Source organism: Dermacentor variabilis, chromosome 4 (assembly GCF_050947875.1).
Source record: "Dermacentor variabilis isolate Ectoservices chromosome 4, ASM5094787v1, whole genome shotgun sequence".
Lineage (NCBI taxonomy): Eukaryota > Metazoa > Arthropoda > Arachnida > Ixodida > Ixodidae > Dermacentor > Dermacentor variabilis.
In genome coordinates this window covers 33,439,194-33,460,148 of record NC_134571.1, presented here as the reverse complement: position 1 = coordinate 33,460,148, position 20,955 = coordinate 33,439,194, and the positions used below count along the sequence as shown (strand labels likewise).

General features: G+C 46.1%; 1 protein-coding gene across 1 annotated transcript in view; it reads right to left on the bottom strand.

The window, feature by feature from the left end:
* LOC142578176 (uncharacterized) overlaps window positions 1–20,707 on the bottom strand; it is a 63,789-nt gene extending 43,082 nt beyond the window's left edge. The window contains exons 1-9 of the mRNA XM_075687578.1: window positions 20,662–20,707; window positions 14,364–14,581; window positions 11,866–12,001; window positions 9,973–10,104; window positions 9,066–9,233; window positions 7,066–7,136; window positions 5,220–5,460; window positions 2,746–2,844; window positions 1,567–1,758 (exon numbers count right to left, since the gene is read on the bottom strand). Coding sequence (XP_075543693.1) covers window positions 1,567–1,758; window positions 2,746–2,844; window positions 5,220–5,460; window positions 7,066–7,136; window positions 9,066–9,233; window positions 9,973–10,104; window positions 11,866–12,001; window positions 14,364–14,581; window positions 20,662–20,692 — 1,288 coding nt within the window. The 5' untranslated portion in view covers window positions 20,693–20,707. The remainder of the gene's footprint in view (window positions 1–1,566; window positions 1,759–2,745; window positions 2,845–5,219; window positions 5,461–7,065; window positions 7,137–9,065; window positions 9,234–9,972; window positions 10,105–11,865; window positions 12,002–14,363; window positions 14,582–20,661) is intronic.
* Between the last annotated feature and the right edge of the window lie 248 nt (window positions 20,708–20,955).

The following is a 20,955-nucleotide window of genomic DNA, read 5'->3' as shown; positions in this document are numbered from 1 at the left end:
ATATATATATATTGGCTGTTCTTGGCACTGCCTCTGCGCTCCAGTTTAATTCTGTTTTCATAACCACGCTTCACTCGTCAAAATATTGTAGCCGTTCTACTACTGTGGCACAGCCTTTTAGGCATTTCGGGAGCCCAGCCTCATTGCTCTCCCCTTCCTCGTGCTTTCATCCCAACAAACAGGAGTAGACGCGGCGAGTACAGGGCGAGAAACGAATGTCTCGTTAATCCTGCATTCTAGATTTTTTTCCGTTAATGGAATACCTAGATGTTATATTACATTGACGTGTCTGGGCTAGCTGTTTCAAGAAGGTGAACGTGATTATCCTGTGGCAGTGAAAGTAATGCTTCTTTTTTTTCGAGCAGCGCATTATAAGCGGCGTTGGGCATCAGAATATGTACGTTAATTAATTATTGATTAATTGATTTCTTGTCTGAGACTCACTAACACTCTTATTTAATACTCTGTGAAACGTGCTGCAAAAGAAGAATTTAATTGGTTAGTGCTGAGTGCATGATGTAAGACTGCTAAAACTATAGCAACGGTTTCGAGAGGCCGTTCTTTGAAGCTTACGTAAAAATGCCATTCATGTTTTAGTTAGTATTTTTATTAAATGCTTCTGTCCGGCAGTGCGGGACAAATATATGTGGAACACTAATGTATGTTGTGGATTTTGTCGATGGATATATAGATACTGAGCTGGGATGGGGTGAGGTACTGCTAGCCTCAGAGAGAGAGAGAGAGAGAGAGAGAGAGAGAGAGAGAGAGAGAGAGAGAGAGAGAGAGAGAGAGAGAGAGAAGTCGTAATGGAAAGGCAGGGAAGTCAAACAGGCTGAACCCGGTATGCCATCCTGCACTGAGGAAGGGGGAAAGGAGATTTAAAAAAGGACAAGGAAGATATATGTTTACACATTGCACTGTTACACACACAAGCGTTCATCGCTGAGTCAGTCACAGGCGGTCATAGAAGCTGGTGCATTTCAAGAAACGCAGCGGCGTCTTTGTGGCCTTGCACATAGCGGACAGACGAGGCCACAGGCCCAATATCTTCTCCTCTATATAAGGCCTGACGTCTAAGTGCCTCAAAGCTGTCCGAAAGGTACTCCTCTCATCTTCGTATGTGGGGAAGTCACACAGGAGATGTTTGGTCAATTCTTTGGCACCACATGTGCTGCAATTGACACTGTCCGCCATTCCACAAATTCCTACTAAGTGTGCCTACCCTGAGCAGCTGACCGGGGTTGATTTAGCAGTTGCAACGTGCACCCTAAAGTAATTTATTTTAATTGCGTAATACTTTGCAACGAATCATTCCTCCAGTGCTAACTATACATTTACTGATGTTCGCCGCCGCAAATAAGGCGCTGCCCTCCCCCTCCCCCCGCCCCTTTAAAAAGAACAAAAAAAAAAAAACGGGATTGTATCCATAGCACCGTCATCAAGACAGTTTCCTTTCTTTCCTCGTAGCAGTTGGCAACGAAGACAGCTACGGCAAGGAGTTATGCTACGGGTACGGGGGCTAAAAATGCTTCCGCATAAATAAAAAGCAAGTGGGTGTTCTCTCACGGGCGCCCTTGGTCTTGACGATAATGGCGTCGCTGACGTTGCCGGTGCCGGCGTCGTTGTAGGCGCGGATGGCGAACCGGTAGGTGGAGCCACACTTCAGTTTGTCAATCGTGAGCGAGCGCCGGTTGCCCCGCACGTGCATCTCGGCCCACTCGTCACCGCTTCCCGCTTCCATGTAGAGCACGTGTGAGCCTGCGCCGGTCACAGCCAATGCTTGAGTATGCAAATCGCTTGTGGACATTGCGTTAATTTCAGGGACTCTTTGCCAGCTTCCCTTGAACGTCTTACCCTGCACGCTTTTTAGGCTTGTAGTGCAAGACCCACCCCTGTTTGCGTTTCACCGTGGTACAGTCCGCGTGATTCAGTCTCTAAAACTCCCCAAGGTTGTCAAGGCCTTAGAGTCCAAGTTCAGTTCAAGACCTTCAATTCCAAGTCAACGAACATAAAAAACCAGAGATAACAGGCCTACCTGAACCAGGGCGCTATTTCTAAAGGTTGTTGAATACCGCTATGTTTGCTGTTTTGAGCCAATCAGCAAAAGATAAGGTGGCGGAATTCGTAAATGTTGAGAATAGCCCCCTGGGAGAACAAAACACATCGGCAGCTGCATCAACCAAAATGTAGAACTGGCTCAGTGCAATTTTGCATGACTGAACCTGCGCCACGAGCAGTGATAGAAAGGTTCAATGATAGGATTGAATTCAAACATTGTTGAAATACTTTTCAGAGCGAGAATCTCTATATGTAACTTGACGGGACCCAGAAACCAGATCCATGATAAGGATTGGTATCGTAGTACACAAGGTACCCTACTCCTTTATACATGGTATCTGGGCCACATGTAGATTGGGCCAGGGGTTAAGAAAAAGGGCTGCCGTGACGAAAAGTGTCACAGAGCGTCTTCGAATGCAGGACACGAGCCATTCTTGTGGCCTTTCGAATAGCACGGTTGGTCGAAGATAAAAACCAAGATAGCCATTTCTTCCGCGAATTGAATGCAACGGGAAATTCCACTTTTTTTTTCCTATTGTAGGTGGCGGTACCGTTTATATAAAATATGTTTTGCTAGAAACGGGAAAGACCTTGGGTGCCACATGTTATCAGTGCGAGCGAATTTCAAAGAATCAGTTCTGGAGATTTATAGTTATATCGAAACTTTTAAGCAGCAGTGGTTTATACCTTCCACAGGGTTGAAATCGCCGGCAGGCCGTTTCCATTCCAACGACACCGATGTGGTCGACGTGCTGACAACTTTCAGCTCTGGAGGAGTCGGCGGGACTGCAAAAAATGAAACAAAAGCAACGAAACAAAGGCTTTTCATCAGACGTTGGCACATGCGCGTTTTATTACACATGTAAATGGAAGCATGTGGCAAAATCGAATTGTGAGAAAACCGCCTGCATTCTTGTATGAATATAAGTTACATTCCTAGCGATTGTTGCGGCGCGTTTCGTATACCCTCATTATCCTCATGTGCTATGTACAGAAAATCTGTGATGAACGAATATGACGGCGTGATGGCAATGTGATTCATTGAGGCGAACCTGTTGTCACAAGAACACTTGCGAGCAAACTTTGGTGGCCGGTTTGTGTTGTGTTCAACGCCCAAATGCACAAGTATGGGGCAGGGAGGTGGCCATAAGAGTTGTCGCTGCACCCTGGCTGATTTTGGATACAGTGAGCGCGTAATGCTTCATTTGCAGTCAGGGTATAGAACACAACAGCTATCGCTGTAAGCACAATGCACCGCCACGAAGAGATTATTTCGCATACGTTGAACGCCTGTCACGCCATCTCGTGTCATGTCAGTAGCCCCACAACAGCTGTCGCTGTAACCTGTGCACCAACGTGAAAGACCGATTTCGGATACATTAAGTGCCTATATGACATTATTTCGTGTCGGCAAATAGCCCGCAACAGCTGTCGCTTATAACTAACGTATGTACAATCACGATGACCCGATTTCGGATACGTAAGAACCTGTTAATCCATTTCGAATCAAGGAATGGCCACTGTAACCTGTGACCCAACGTGATACGCTAATTTCGATTAGATTGAGCTAAGTAAGGGTTAGATCATCAAAATATTGAACCACGTGTGGATGTTACTATAATTTAGGCTAAAAAAGTGGTGATTATTTACAACTGCCGAAATGTGAATCTCTATAAAAGTTATAAAATTAAGTCATGAGCTTTACCGTCCCGAAGGAGCACAGTAGGTTATGCGTGATGCGGAAGTGGAGGGCTCCAGATAAAGTTTGACTACGTGGCGTACTTTAATCTGCACTCCAATCACGGCACACGGACGTTCTTGAATTCCGCACCACTAAAATAGTTGCCTTATCTAGAGCTTACAGTGGCGACGGGAAAAAGTTGTCTCAAGTGAACGGTGACTGTAGCGGCAAAATTGTGATACGCGGTGCTCTAGGTAACAAGCTGAAAGCAAGAGCGTGCTGAGCTGTTGCCACTCTTCACACTCGAAGGTAGACCCGGAAACAGTAGCTGTTTGGAAAGCATTAGGTTTCGTTTCCTTAACGGACCAGGCGTACGAGCGCGAGATGGAAAGATCGTGATGTAGCCTCATGGTCGTTCGTGTCCTGGTGTATAGATAACTGCCGACCTCCCCCGCGCTGCAAATATGGGAAGGGTCCACCAGTTTCGTCGTCTGACTATTCCCTGCATGGCATCGCCGCGTATCACGATTTCGCCCCTCCGATTTCCACTCACTTGTGCTCATGGAAAACATTCTTTGGCTCATTCTTGACACTTTGCGGCATGTAGGTTCCTGCCTCGGCTCAATTCTGTACAAAGAAGTATTGTGTGAACAACGCAGGAATCAAACCTCTGATATCCAGCGCAGCAACCTGGTGCTCTAGCCATTGTGCCACTATCCCTCTCTGCCACGATTGCACATCTATGTTTTCACATCTATATTACTTTCATCTTTTTTCGTGCACACTTGAGTGAGATGTTGTCTGTTCTCCTTTCCGTGTATATTTCTTATAGTGTTCCTTTGGAAATAAACTGTTAGTTGCGAGTACCGCCCGTGTTTGTCGTTTGTCTCTATCTCGTCTACGTCATTCTCGCGCAGTCTTTCGTTATGATGCCATCGCGTTCCACTATTAAAGACGAAGCTTAAGCATCTTCCAAATTTTTACTGTTTCTTCTCCCGACTGCAGATGCTATCGGTGTTTAAGAATACGCTCCATGACACAGCCATAGGCACGTACGATTGTGTAACACGTACTCCCTGATGGCATCGCAATCCGTGTTTATCTCGCTTATACCCTTGTCCACGACCCATGCAGAAGCCAAAAATTGTCATGTCGTAATCTCTCGTCGAACGGCCGGCGTAGGGATTGTGGCGTCGTTGCCATACGATCGTCTTCAACGCGTTCTTCGTCTTGCAGCTACCATCCCACACACGTACGCTCGCGACCCACACACAACTAGTCAGTATACACAAACACGTTGGTCCATCTGATATCGCTTTGCGGAACCCCAAACTATGCTGGATAGCCAGGTACCTTCAAAATGCTTCCCATAACAGCGATTCCCACAGCGCACAGGATCGGCACAATTCCCTTCCCCTCTAACCGTCCCTGTCACTATACATCTAGACGGGGAATGGATATGCGTATGTTCGACACTTACCACTGCGAAGCGTCTCAAAGGTGACCTCATCGGACAGGGGTCCAGCACCGTGGTCATTGAACGCCTGAACGATGACGGCGTAGCGTGTGGACGGCAACAGTGACATCAACAAGCATTCCTCGCTCTCTTGGTCCGCAGCGTCAATTAAAGTGTACAGGAATGGACCGGGCGATGCTGCCACAGGCCGGTAGCCTATGTAGTAGCCTAGGATGTTGCCGAAATGTAGATCCTTGCTCGGAGGCTGCGACGATGAAGCATTACGGTTGCTGCGGAGCTCCGTATTCACAAGCGGGTTTCAACCGGAAAACTCAACTCCGTTCGACCGAATGCAGGGCAGCGCTGCCCTTCACCTAAATCGGTCGCTGCTCTTTAGTAACGCTCTTTGGGGATTTTCAGACGGAGTTGCTTGGGAAAAACTCCTTTGCTCAAGTACCTTGAATAGGTGCGCATATTGCCTTGCTACGAACGTTTCGCTTATGAACTTCCGCAGAGTCTCATAAAAGCAGTGATCACTTGGGTGGAATGGCGAGGATGCCGTCACCTATTTGGAGTGAAAAATACGTTGACATGGTCATTGCAAAGTTGCAACAGTCGATTTGTTGGGCCGAACTTTGATAGTCGGATTCGTGGAAACGCGAGCTGGTCAGGCCGAGGGAGCGTCGGAGTGGTCTGAGTCAGCCTTACTGTGAAGGTGGCATTCCCTCGCTTGGCCTGCATTGCGGGTTGCATGTAAACGCAGTTCGATACTGGGTTATTTTTATTTTATTTATTTTATCTAACAAAGTCCTTACAGGCCTCGTATGAGGCATTGGGTAAGGGGGGCGTTACAATAAGATTAACAGAGTATATAGAACATATAAAAAACATTATAGACATACATTATTAATTGACACTGAAAAAATATATGCCTATCTTATACAAGTATTAAAAGCATTGTACAACATAACAAGGTCTGGAGTGTACACATTAGAAAAAAACAAACGATACAGTTTCTTTAATAAACAATGAAAAATAATGTTGCCACTCTAGTACAAATACTAAACAATACTAAAGAATAGAATAATAATAAGCGAAATGAGCTCATAAACAAGACATCACATAACTGAAAAAAAAGAAGAAAAAAGCATAGTGCACTTTATTGAAATTACGCGGTGGAATATGAAATGATGAGCTGGCGGAATTTATCGGGATTAGGTTCGGAGACGATGAAATCAGGAAGAGCGTTCCACAACCGAATGGCACGAGGAAGCGCCGACCAGTTGAATGCAATGTGTGCATATGCATTCAACTGGTCATATGCCGATTCATATGCATATGCCGATTCCTGATCCGAACCGCGAGAATTGTGTCTACGCAACCGATGCTAAGGGTGGAGTGCCAAATCGGCAAACCATTCTAGAATACGGGGTTTAGTTTGGAGTTGCATATACAAGACTTACGATCTTGGGCACCTTTCTTCTCAGAAATTTGGCTCATCGTGTTACCGTAGGCGTTCTACAATTTCCGGGTTTGACTAAGTGTTCGATTATTTTGCAAGCCGGTTGGGTTGCAGATATTTGTCCTTTGTAAAGCGCACCTCGCCTAAACCTATATCGTCACCAGCTTGCAAAATGTTTTCGCTTGTTTTGAATAAAGTAATATTACGCTTGCGTTGTAACAAGTGATACCGATTATATATAAGGGCCTGACGGCGCCCACAGCGCCATGGTTGATAGCTGAGAGAACTGCACTTATTGTGACTATGGAAGAAATGCAGAGCTTGTGGCACTGTAAGCCATTCATCGCTTGACGGCCCGAGTTATTACTAACAAAATTTATAGCTGAACCAGTGATATTGTGTTCTCACCTTCCACGTCACCTTCGCCGACTGCGCGTCTAACGCTTGTGCAGAAACATCCATTGGTGGACCGCCGGGTGCTATGAAGACAAATCAAGAAAATGTAGCCTCTTAAAATATGTGATACAGTAAAAAAAAAAAACAGTTACCATTATGTGCATATACAAAACGATGCTACAAGATGGATAGGAGAGGGTGTCTATAATTTGACTGCTTGTCTTCGGCTCTCGGATGGGAATGACAGTGGGAAAGGCGCGGCTCATTGCGGCACGTTGGGCTCGGTTCTGTCATTTGAGGCTCATGCGCAAGGTCAGCTTTGCGACTCGTTATTGGAGACCACGAGTTAGTTTTACTCAGATTGTTAGAAAACCTACGCAAGTCGCACGTTCGAGCTCCCAAGTGCACTTGCAACTATACTAAGTATACCAAGTATACCAAGGCTCCCTAGGCAGCAAGCAAATCTCTTACTCCCGCTGCTGGTTTCAACAGCGTTCGGCAGCCTTGGTTCCTAGTGGGCGCTAATTAAAAGATATGGCCGGAAACTATCCACGATGATTTTCAACGAACGAACGAACGAACGAACGAACGAACGAACGAACGAACGAACGAACGAACGAACGAACGAACGAACGAACGAACGAACGAACGAACGCACGGACGGACGGACGGACGGACGGACGGACGGACGGACGGACGGAAGGACGGACGGACGGACGGACGGACGAACGAACGAACGAACGAACGGACGGACGGACGGACGGACGGACGGACGGACGGACGGACGGACGGACGAACGAACAAACGAACGAACGAACGAACGAACGAACGAACGAACGAACGAACGAACGAACGAACGGACGGACGGACGGACGGACGAACGGATGAACGAACGAACGAACGAACGAACGAACGAACGAACGAACGAACGAACGAACGAACGAACGAACGAACGAACGAACGAACGAACGAACGAACGAACGAATGGCAATTAGAACGAGATTTCAGAGGAAGCTTTAGGTCGGGTGCTTCTATCTAAATACATGTAAAAGGAGAATTCGTTTTCTCGGCAACCACTGCACCATGTTTGACGAGGTTTGTTGCATTTAAAAGAAAGAACTTAAGATGTAGTGACTGTTGGTTTAGAATTTCTGATTTAGCTTGTCAATTGTTTATTAAAAATTGCCAAAAATCGTAAATTTTCAGAAAACGACACTACCAAGTTTACAACTCCGTAACTCAGCAAGAAAATATAACGCAATTCTGTGAATGTTATCTGATAGCACATCTAAAGCGGACAAATTTGACATCTTACACATGAATCTCAAAAAATATTTTGATAGGTAACTACAACTTTTGCAGAACCCTCGTAAACAATGTAACAATTTCACGTAAGATGTAAAATGACGTATCAAATTTGTCTGCTTTGAATGATCTAATGGATGCCGTTTACAGAACCGCGACATCTGTTCTTGATGCAGAGCTACTAGTTTGTAAACTTCGTGCTTCTATTCTTTTCAAACTTCTGAATTTTTGAAAAGCTTTTTAACAATATTCAAGCCCTAAATCAATATCCCGTTTCCAACAGTCACTAGAATTAAGCTTTCTCTCTCAAGTGCAACAAATTTCATTAAAATCGGTCCAGGGGTAATCTCAGAAAAACGTTTTTGCGTTTTTACATATATTTGAATAGGCCGCGTCGGAGTTGGGCCCGAGTTAAAGCTTCCTCTTAAGAAAGCCACTGTCCACTTGGCTGTCTGTTCAGCCTTCTAATGCGAGTACTGGAGTCTTATGGCATTATTTTTATGACTTGTGGAATCACGACGTTTAGGCGCCGTTGTGCACCTGCGCAGTCAATGGCCGTTAGATTATACCTCTATACTGCAGGAAGAGGGCAAGAAAGGTTCGTTTTAAAAGTTCTTTAAAAAGAAAACGGGTAACTCTGCACCTTGGTAACTTGTCCCTACCAGTGCCCTATCTTGTTAGCTCCCGAAATTTGGCCACGTATGTACCTTCTCCGGAAGTGGTCGTCTTGACAGGGTTGCTGGCGTTGCTGCTACCCAGGGCGCTCTCGGCGAAAACCCTGAAGTCGTACGTCGTGAATGGTTTGAGGTCACTTACGACGGCCCTTGGCACCTTCCCTGGTGCGGTGAGGTTGACCGTATCGAAGTTCCAATTTGCTGCGCATCCACATTTTAGTGAGGGAGGTAAACATGGATGGGTAGGACGTGGCTTACCTACCAGTCATTACAGGGCTGGAATTGCGGTCTCTGACAATTGCTTCCTGAACCTTAAGCGTCTTTTAAGTGCGGGTACCCTGAGTGTGCAGTGCCGGTATTTTCTATAATACCGCGATAACATCTACAGGTACGTTACTTCCACTTGAGCAGCAAGGGCGGTGAATAAGAAAATGAAAGTCTATCCCGTGAAGAAATTATTTCGATATTTCTCCGAGAAAGAAATGGAAAACATAAGTTCAAGTTTAATCCCTTGATCACGACACATTTTTTTCTTCATCTAGGAAGCGTTATATTCGGCTATACCAAAAAAGGAAAAAAAGAGAAATGTTAATGTAATCGCATATGCAACGTCAATTCCCGCATTCCAAAACTGACTGGCATTCCAAAATTGACAGGTACAGGAAAAACAAACTTTGTTTGCCTTGTAATTAATATAGTCACTTATTATTCTTGTCTTGTATAACAGAAAGAAAGTAGCGGAGACAATTTTACCTAGGACTGTCTACACGAATTCATAGAGAACAGAACTAACACACAAGCAAACACAAAAAGAGAATAACTAGTTAGCGTTTATGGGCATGCAGTCTAGGTTTTCTAGAATTAAAGAACGCATGCATGCACGCAAGCACGCACGCGCATATATATTGAAAAGAGAGTAATACAGAGGCCGGTAACATACATTCATGCTCCTTGTGCTGGACTGTGTAGCTTGTGATGACGTCATTGCCCTCCTCAGGTGCATCCCACATCAACGTCACACTCCTGCTAGTTGTATCCACAACTTGCAGGCGTCGAGGGGATCCCAGTGGCACTGAACGGGCGCATTTGTGATTACCATTTCGAACAAACTTTGTGGCTTAAACGGATTTGCGATATGTTCTACACGGTTATGCAAGAAGGAGGATTCAGTATCACCCATGATGCCATCTACAGCACACATATTTAATTAAAAGCAGGGTGGTGACGTTCTTAGGTCGAAGTAGTAGCTTCGCTTCAATAACGCTGCTCGGCGATTTAGTGAAATGAAGTTTATTCGAAGTGTATGAAAGCGTGTACACTTTAGCAGGAGGGAGAATGCAAAAGAATGACGGGGTCTATCATTCTAGAATGAGCCATAACATTTGATAGTCAAGAGAAAAACCACTTCACATGACCATAGCCTGATGTAGGGGTGCGGTGGGGGGGGGGTCGGTATTCTGTAAGTGTCCGCGTAGTGGACATGATGTAAATGTAAATGCGGGAACACGCCGGAAATTTCGAGTTTTAACTTTTACAGCGAAGTTGTGTATGATTGATCCGGAATATCTTCGTCTCCGTTGACGGAAAAGTCTACAGAAAACCATTCCACGAATTGAATCGAAAAGTGCCTATCCACAGTGAAATTACGCATGCAAGACACAGTCCAATACTCGTTTCAATAAAGAAGAGCACAAAACAAGTCTGATAACCACATGGTAGATGCTAAGGCGCGTTCGAACAATGCGAAGCACGTGGGGTTTACAGCATGGGTTTCCCTGTAAATATTACGATTGCATAAGCTGCAGTTGCCGGGAAGCGGAAACTGTAGCATATGAGTAGGAAGTGACGTCACTACACTTTTATATCTAAAAGAAGAATTCGCCTAGCAATTGATTTGTGTTGTGATTGCGCGATGGGAAAGGCCACGCATAGTTAGGACGCTTGAAGAGCAGCGTGAAAACTATGAGCGGCGACGGGAACAGCAACGTCAACATGAACAATGGCGTCGTGCTCAGGCTAGGTGTACGCAGCAGTCTTTGCTCATAGGACGCCTTTTAGACTGCACCTTTCAGTTAGGTACAGTGCATTTAATTGTCTTGCTTTCAATCATTTCACGTAGTTCAGCGCTAAGTACATTGGTCTTCTCTAGCCAACCACCTGCTCCCTTTTATTTAATAACCCCCGTTGTGGGCATAGTGACTGTTTGGCGTTGCACTGTTTGGCGTTGCGCTGTTTGGCGTTGCGTTGTTTGGCGTTGCGTTGCGCGTTCGAATCAGGGGCCTCGGCGGCCGCATTTTTGTGGAGGCAAAAGAAAAAAAAAGAACGTCCGTGTATCGTGCATTGGGTGCACGTTAAAGAACCCCTGATGGCCAAAATTAACCCGGAATCTCCCACTACGGCGCGCCTCATGATCAGATCCTGGTTGTGGAACGTAAAACGCCAGAATTTAATTAATTAAGCGTGGTAATAACTGTAAGCTTTAGTGTTCCTTAAGACGATATATAAAGAAAAGGAATGGCATGGAGGTCAACCGAACAAGCGCCCGTTTTCCTACCTACCCTTCACAGTGATAAGGAAAATAAGGGGATTACAAAAAAAGAGGTGGAGTGCACTAGGTTTGTTGACTACCTGGGGTGCACATCCCACGATCAATGAGGCTAGTCGACTAAGGATATGCAGTAATGTAAAAAAACAAAAAAAAACAAGGCAGGATATTTAGCTGCTGACAGAGCTGCGGCACCAGGTCTACCTACGCAGATTGCTGTGTGCAGAGGTGTTGAAAAGCAAAGGCGCATTTTGCTGGGAACGATCGACAGTATAATTTTTCACTTACCCGCCACAAGAAGATATCTGGCATCTGCAACCATGCTGACCGACGTCGCGTTGAAGGATACTATGCATTGGTACTGTCCAGATGCAGAGGGACCTACGTTTTCTAATGTCACTGATGAATTGGCATTTTTTGTGACCTGAAAAATTGATATTGGTTGGCATCGCGCAATACCGAATAAAATTAATTTGATTAATTATTGTCAAAAAAGTGGGAACTACGACAATAAAGTTCGGTGCAATGGTTCGACAGCGCAAAGCTTTGGCAGCTACACTGAAACACATGTTTGTGACCCTTTGGGATGCTACTCTGATCCCTCATGGCGTGGAGTTCCGGCGTTAACCGTTGTTTCATATATATTACAGTTGGGTTGAAATATATATGACTTCGGTTGGGAGGTGCCAGCTAATAATGCGTTGCAATGGCTCACTAACCTCCTGCAGTCGATCTGCTGGATCCCCGCAGCGTGACATGTGACTTTCCTAGACTGCTGCCAGTAATTAAATGTAAGGATTAAATTGTAATTAAACTGTAAAAATGTAAAGATAAAATATTAAATGTAAGATTAAATGAATGTACAACCCGTCGCATAAGGCAAATTTTTCACAACTTGTTCGAAAGCTCACATAATCGCGTTGCCTCTAGAGGTGATTCTCCCGATAGGGATACCCACTGTGGTTGCTTAGTAGTTATGCTGTTGAGCTACTAGCACGAAGTACGGAGAGATAAAAATCTGGGCGGCTGCATTTCGATGGAGGCGAAATGCGAGAACACCCGTGTACTTAGATTTAGGTGCACGTTGAAGAGCCCCAGGTGGTCCAAACTGTTCTGGAGGAGCCCTCCACTGCGGCGTATCATAATCAGACTGTGATTTTACCACGTAAAACTCCATAATGTTTATTTTTTGGACATAACGTTGTCACACAGGGCACGTCAACGCTCCCTACAATATTTGAACCATTTCATGAGCAAGCTGCGATGGAAAGTGGTAAATACTAGACCACAGGTAGTCCAGCGAGCACGAAGAACGCCAATGGGGACATATTCAGCTTAGAAAAACTGTAAAGTGGTGCGGGCGAATAAAGGCAGTCCCTCGACCCACCATTTCTGGTGCTGCCAACTAGCGAATGAGTCAGTGGGAATCTTTTGTACGTTTTGCAAGTTTGAAGGAACGTCTGTAATAACACAACAGTTTATGTATAATTATAATATATGTTGAGCCACTCCTTCCAACTCTGCCGAACTGGCTCAGTGGCTATGTCATTTTGTTGCTGAACACGAGGTCGTGACTTTTATTCCCCGGCTGCGGCGGTCGCATTCCAGTGGGCGGGGAATTAACGCTCCTTTATACGGAAGCCTGGGGGGGGGGGGGTGGACGTTTAAGAACTTCGCAACATCTAAAAACGAAGCCGGTTGTCTACAAAGCTAGCACAGTTCTCGCCCTTCGATAATGACGCTTTCTGTACGCGGGGCTCTGATAACTTGACGATGTTATTTTATAGCGCAGCTTTAGGCGCCCTTTCCTGCGGCGAGCGTCGGCATTGTTCCTCGTAACCGAGGAAACAAACACAGCGAAGGGCGAAAGCGAGAGCGCAGCGCAGCGGTCGATAAAAGACGGTGATAGAGAAGAGAGCGCGAGGAGGAAAGCGCAGGAGGATGCAGCGGAACCATAGGGTGGAAAGCGGAAGAGGAGGGTATGGCGAAAGCGCGAGAAGAAAAGCGTAGAGCCGTGCAAGACGGGCTTTGTGGCGATGATGGTCATGAGATATCGCCAGACATCTCACAACATAACAGACATCTCAGTGTTCCTCTTCTTTCCTCCCCCTCTTCCCATGGCTATATAATCAGCCACCTTTGACTTCAATAAACAGTTGCAAGTAGCGCCTTGTCCTGTCTTTGTTCGTTCCTAGGGTGCCGTCACTGTTGGCGCTTCATCTATTGAAAGAATGTCGCCAGAGTTCCGCGCGTCGTCTGTATAGAAACAAAGCGCTACATGAGCCGAAGTTTGTCTGCAGCAGCTGCTGTGAATCGCACCCACGCGTCACACATGCGCTGCCTCTCGCGATCTCCCAATTAGCGAGGCAGTCTCATCACACTTGGCTCCGTTCGCAACGTGCCGCACGAGACCGATTGTTCGCGCCAGCCAATGTGTCGCGAAATGAAAACACGTATAGAGCTGCGCTCATACTTCGCATTAGGGAGTATCGTAATCGTCGGTGAAGTTTTCCTCCTCCTCTTACCTATTCTGCCTTTCGCTCCTTACCGTTGGCTTCGTTCAAATTTTTTCCCGCCTGTTCACGTCATTAACCTTTTTAATTCCTTCATTATCAGCTCGTAAGTTGCAATGCCACCTTCTTCGCCGAGATTGGCCGTTCGGTGTGAAAGGTGATACGAAAGAACATAATCAAATAAACTGAATCGTCGCATTACCCGGCCCCACTTCTGTGATCCGGAGTCAAGCGTAGTCGTTCGGAAAGTGGCGTGCTAGATCCGGTACTTACGTTAATGGTTATGCCTTGGACGGGGAACAACTTTCCGGGTGGCACGGAGCTGGGTGAGAAGCGGTAGAATTCCTCGTTGTCCTTATACCACCTAACATCATAGAGATTGTGTCCTTCGAGGTTAAAGAGGCAGTCCAACGTCACTGTCTCACCAACTGTGACACTGGTCGGAACTCTCAGTTCGACGTTTTCCAGCGCTGGTGCCAGCACAAGTGAACCTGTTTGAATTGACAACGTGGTCAAGTTACTATGAGCATTAGTTAACGAGAGAAAATGCCGACATGGCTTTATCGGCCGCATTAGTGCCTATATAGTGTTGCCGTTGGCTGTCGTTTGTGCCCGCAGCGGTGGTTGAGTAACCATGGCGTTCTGCTCATGAGCACGAAATCGCGGGTTCGATCCCTTGCCGCAGTGACTTTGTTATGACGTAGGCGTGAGGTGAAAAAATGAATAAATAAGGACGCTCGTGCAGCGGGCATTTGGTGCACGTTAAGAAACCCCTGGCAGTAAAAATTAGTGCAGAACCAACTATGGAGCCTCCCACAGACTCTGTTCTGCCTTAGGAGGTTAAAATCAATCAATCAATCAATCAATCAATCAATCAATCAATCAATCAATCAATCAATCAATCAATCAATCAATCAATCAATCAATCAATCAATCAATCAATCAACTGCTACTTGCGTTAAAAGCTCTTCAACAGAATGACCCCGATCCGTCTTTGAAAATTAAACATCCTATTGCGTACACTTCGGTTGTACACTCATTTTATATTATTAAGCAAGGTACAGTGGTTGATTCCTTGCAACATTTGTGTCGCAGGGGCCGTCTCAACTGCAATAGTGTGCTGGCAACTTTTGTTGTTGAGCTTATCAAGGCCCTTTCACGTTGAATATTTCGATTTAACTATCAGGGAAAATGGTCCTGTCCTTTAAGCAGTGGCAGGTTCAGTTACATCTTCACGAACCAAATTAAACGTTTCAACAGCGGTAGTTTTCCAGTTGGCTTTCAGAATTTACGTTCGTCTACGGTGCAGGGAAATAAGAGGTACTGCTCTTTTGTCCAGTATGCTGCAAACTATTGCATTTCCCTGCGACATATAAACATAAGGGAACAGAAAACACATATGTTATACTGTAATGCACTAATGAAACGGGCCGTAACAATCATTTATTTAAATACTATATAACTTCAAATACGTGTGCCAAATTTTCCGAAAGTTGATACCTGTTTAAGTTATTTATTGTGTTCTATTCTATCGATTTTTGTGTAGCAACCAGTGAAGCGTGACTTCATGCTCCGAGTTATATTCTTTGATGAGACCGCAAATCTTTTACCGTATTATTGTAACGATTCTTTTCATTTCCCTACAAGAGAAATCACCGGTTTTTGGGCGTCGTTGTAGACCGGGACCTCACTTGGAGCCCTCATGTTGCCCACTTAAAGAAGAAGCTCACATATATTGTTCACGTCTTCAAGTTCATCGCCGGCAAAACATGGGGATCGTCAGTGGGCTCCATGCTACAGTTATATCGAGCACTGTTCATCGGATTCCTACGCTATAGCTCCCCCGTGCTTGCTGAAACATGCAAGTCAAATCTTCGAAAACTTCAGAGCGCGCAGGCGCAGGCACTACGTGTTTCCCTAGGCCTTCCGCGCAGCGCCTCAACAGCTGGAGCCATTATAATGGCTCAAGACCATCCGATCACGACTTCATTAGCACCGAAACGCTTAGAGCCCATGTTCGTCATGTTTCACGGATGCAGTCAAGCTCTCTTGCGTGCCTGCCTGCCAGAACGACGACCCCAGGCGTCCTTCTCCAAGGTCAGCATCCATCGTGCCTCCGTACCATCGGGTTTCACACCCTCAGCACGTTCAACCTCAGCTTTGGGGTGTTTAAAACAACCCCAAGTGCGTCTTACGGTTCCAGGGATAAGAAAGAAGACCGACCTGCCTACCTTGGCCTTGAAGCAAGCAGCTCTGGATTGTTTGCACACTTTCTACTTTGATCGAGTCCACATATACACGGATGGCTCTTCCACTCAGACCAGCTCCACCAGCGCAGTGGTTATACCATCACGATCACTAAGCATCCAATACAAGATTTCTCACTTGACAACACCGACCGGTTCGGAGCTTGTTGCCCTCCGAGGTGCCGTTGATTATATTAATAACCAACCGGCTAATCAGTGGGCTATATTCTGCGATTCGAAGGCGGCCTTACAATGTCTCCTGGCATCTCTTCGTCGCGGGTCATGTGAACAACTCGTGTCGGGAATATGAGAAATGCACCATCACATGATCGCGAAAGGACACGACGTCGTGTTTCAGTGGCTGCCTGGTCCATTGCGGTATCTCCGGCAACGGCCTCGCTGACGAAGCTGCTAGAAAAGCACACGAAGGAGCAACCCTTGTATCAATACCTTTATCGCGGACCGACGCAGCCCAACACTTAGGCAAGCTAGCGCACTCTTTGACATTGGAGAAGTGGCACACACCTGAATTCACTCAACATCGCTTGCATTCCCCTCGATCCCTCTATGAAACTGCGGCTGTTACCAGGTCTTCCGCGAAATGAGGAAACAGTGCTGTGCCGCTTACGTTTGGGCGTCGCATTCACCAATGCTTATGCATTTCTGATTGGAATGGCTGATAGCGCCGAGTGCAATGCCTGCGGTGTCGAGGAAACCATAGAACACCTACTGTGCTACTACTGCCCATCTTTTGAAAATGAAAGGCAAAACCTCTGCACAGCTCTCAATCAGCTAGATGGAAAGCCGTTCACCTTGAACAAGATCTTGGGACCATGGCCTCGCATATCGCAGCTACAAAAGACCACAAAAGCGCTGCTGCGACATTTGAAAGCGACCGGATTGAGTCAGCGTCTGTGATCCGGACTGAGTGACCGACTGATATCTCCAGTGGACTTTCTCTTCTTTTAATCTTTCCGTCCCCCTTTCCCTTTCCCCAGTGTAGGGTAGCCAACCGGGCTCAGTCCTGGTTAACCTCCCTACCTTTCATTTATCATTTTCTCTCTCTCTTTCATTTTCCATTCTTTCTGGACTTCGCCATTGGCTTACACGAAGCCGCGCCACCACTATCGCTCAGATCACCCACTGAGTTAGATGGGCGAAAGAAACCCTTACAAAATACGGCCCCTGTTGTCTTTGTTGAAGGAGCCATCTTCGCCTATTCCTTCCACCCCCTTTGTCTTGATTGAGACTGGTTTTCTACTTTGCATGAGCACAAATATACAGATGTCTCGAGTTATACAGGTATACAGCTGAAAAAAAAAAAAGAAAACTGTAATCTTCTGTTGTGAAGCCAACTTGCCATTGTACACTAGCCCACACTTGGCGATTGACAGGCGTGATAAGCATTTCACAATTAGTGTGGGTTATAAATTGACATTGAATGCATTTTCTATAGACTCGATATGAACGTGATACAAAGTCAATTGAAATTCAAGATAAATTTTTTAAGGGTACGGATGGAAAGACAGCATTCTTCTGTTGCGAAGGCATCCCTGGGTCAGACAGGCCTGTCAAGCTCGCTGCAGCTTTTACGCTCGATGCTGTCATCGTGTAACAGTAAAAAAGGAACCCATTGTACTCTTTTCTAATCTATTCTGTGACCTACTAAAAACGTAATAAAATTGAGTCGCGAGGAAAGTGAAACACTTGGGCAATATTGATTTTGGACGCACCTGCAATATCCTTCGGTCTTCCTGACCTTCGTGGATACCGTGAATAAAAAATTTCGTGCAACTTCAGTGTGCGTGGAGAGTGTTGTTTACGTCAATATCGCCCGTGACGGGGCTAGGGAGCACACATGCTGCTTTTAAACACGTCAACTCTATTTTGCGGTCGGTGATGCAGCCCTGCTACCGCACATTTGAAACGTATATGCTCTGCATACAAAATGAGGGAAGTTCAAACTCGCGGAGATAGCTGATAACAGACAAGCACGGGAGATAAGTGCAATAGGACGCATTGCAAGATTCAGAATATCTTGGTACAAATCAGCATCCCAGACACGGGGTCGAAATTAAATATTACGACAGAACTCATTAACGATGACTGTCGACGGGAATGCGAATGCCGTTCGAACAATGCAGCGACAGACCGTATTCCTGAGGTCACGATTATTTAACGCGTCTAGTGGTAATTGTGAGACATTTGTTGCTTCGGCTATATGCCACATACTCCGATATGGTTACTCTTTGCTATGGCAATCATTTGTTAAGGCCACCCGTAAGCATGGCGGCATGACGAGGACTGTATGACGACTACGCCGACGCGGTGACGGTGGAATAAGGAAGAAGAAACGATTTCAATTAGACGACAAATGCGGTATCACGATGACGACATGAGGACAATGAGATGACGACAACTGTATGACGGCGATGGCGTGGAGACGACGTTGTGACGACAACCGCATGAAGAAACTGGAACGATGACGATGGTACGACTACGGTGGCATGGCGACGATGGTATGGCAACACATGCATGACAGCGTCTGTCTGATGACGACGCAATGATGACGATGACATAGCAGCGGCAGCACGATCGCAATCGAATGACGACAGCATGATGACGATAGAATGACGAACAAGGAATGACGTCGATGTATCGGCTGAGGTGGTATGACGACGACGAAATGACGACAATGGGATGACGTTACTGAAGTGATGAAGTTGGTGAAATGGCACAGTGATGACGATGGAAAGATGAGAATTGTATGACGACGACCGTGTGGCGACGATAGCTCACGACGATGACATGACGGGGGTCGGATGTCGAAGCTACAATGACGATGACGTAACGACCGCCTCTGCATCACGGCGATGGTATGACAACGAATTCTTGACGACGCCTCTATGACAACGATAGCATGACAACGGTATAAGGACAATGGGATCACAAGGAGTGTATGACGACATTTGAATTAATTAAATTATGGGGTTTTACGTGCCACAACCACTTTCTGATTATGAGCCACGCCGTAGTGGAGGATTCCGAAGATTTCGACCACCTTGGGTTCTTTAACGTGCACCTGAATCTAAGTACACGGGTGTTTTTCGCATTTCGCCCCCCATCGAAATGCCGCCGCCGTGGCCGGGATTCGATCCCGCGACCTCGTGCTCAGCAGCCCAACACCATGGCCACTGAGCAACCACGGCGGTGGAGTGTATGATGACAATGGCGTAACAATTACCGTATCATAAAACCTGTGAGAAGACAATGGCTTGACGACGATGGCCTCGCAAGACTAGAATGACGAAGCTGGTGTGATCACGACGGCATGACGACGACGGTCTGACAACGAATGCGTGATAACAGCTGTCTGACGATGACGGCTTGACAAGGGCGTCATGATCATGAATAAATGACGACAGTATAAATACAGCTGAATACAGCCAGCTTTGTTTCCTACATTGTTATTATTAACGGAGGGTCCCGTTGCAGTCTTTGACTTTGGGACACTCGTCTGTATATTGTATTTTACCAATTTATTGTATTTAAAGAATAATGAACCGAAACTGAAACTGAATGACGAAGAACAATTGACGTCGACAGAACGACAATGGCGGCATGACGACAATGGGATGACGTCACTGAAATGACAACAGCAATAAAACAGCAGCGTGGCGACGATGACATGACGACAACTGTCTGACGACGATGGCGCAATGACCACGGCATGACGAGAGTCAGATGACAACGCCGGAATGACGACGACTCAATGATCACGAGGGGGTCACTACCACGAGCACATACGTAGGGCGACAAGCTATTAGACAACTTGGACTACTGGGTTGGAGTAGAAGTCGTGACGACGACCGCATGACGGAAGTCAGATCGCGAAGTTGGAATGACGACGCTTGGGGCGATCACAGCGGCACCACAATGGCGGTGTTACAAGGAATGTATGACTTCTGTATGACAACGATGGCCTGACGACGACAGCATGACGAGAGTAGGTTGAGAAAGTCGGAATCACGACGATGCAACGACCAAAACGACATCACTATCGCGAGACCATACTTAGTCGCCTCAGTTATTAGACAACTTAGGCCACTGGGTCGGCGTAAGAGGATATATATTGTTACACGATATTCCCGCGCACTGAAGCACGCATTCTCTCTCTCTCTCTCTCTCTCTCTCTCTCTCTCTCTATATATATATATATATATATATATATATATATATATATATATATATATATATATATATATATATATATATATATATGCGCTATAACCGATTGAAGAGAAAAGGCCGTGTGTGATACGTACATGCCAAAATTGACAAGAGCAAGGTCTCCATCGGCGACCGAATGCGGGTGGCACGTCTGTCTTGCGCTGGATTTTTGCGAAAGGGCGTGCTCGTGCCCGAACGACACGGCGAACAATCTCAGCGTGTACCTCGAAACTCCACTGATTCTAAATCTGTTCGGGAGTTTGTTCAGCGAGGCAATGTGAGATAGATACACACGCAGGAAGTCACGTGCCGCCCGGGGTCATCGTTAATCACGCGCCGCCACGAAGCTGGGTTTCATTGGTGCGAAACTCGAGTGGATCAACTTTTCC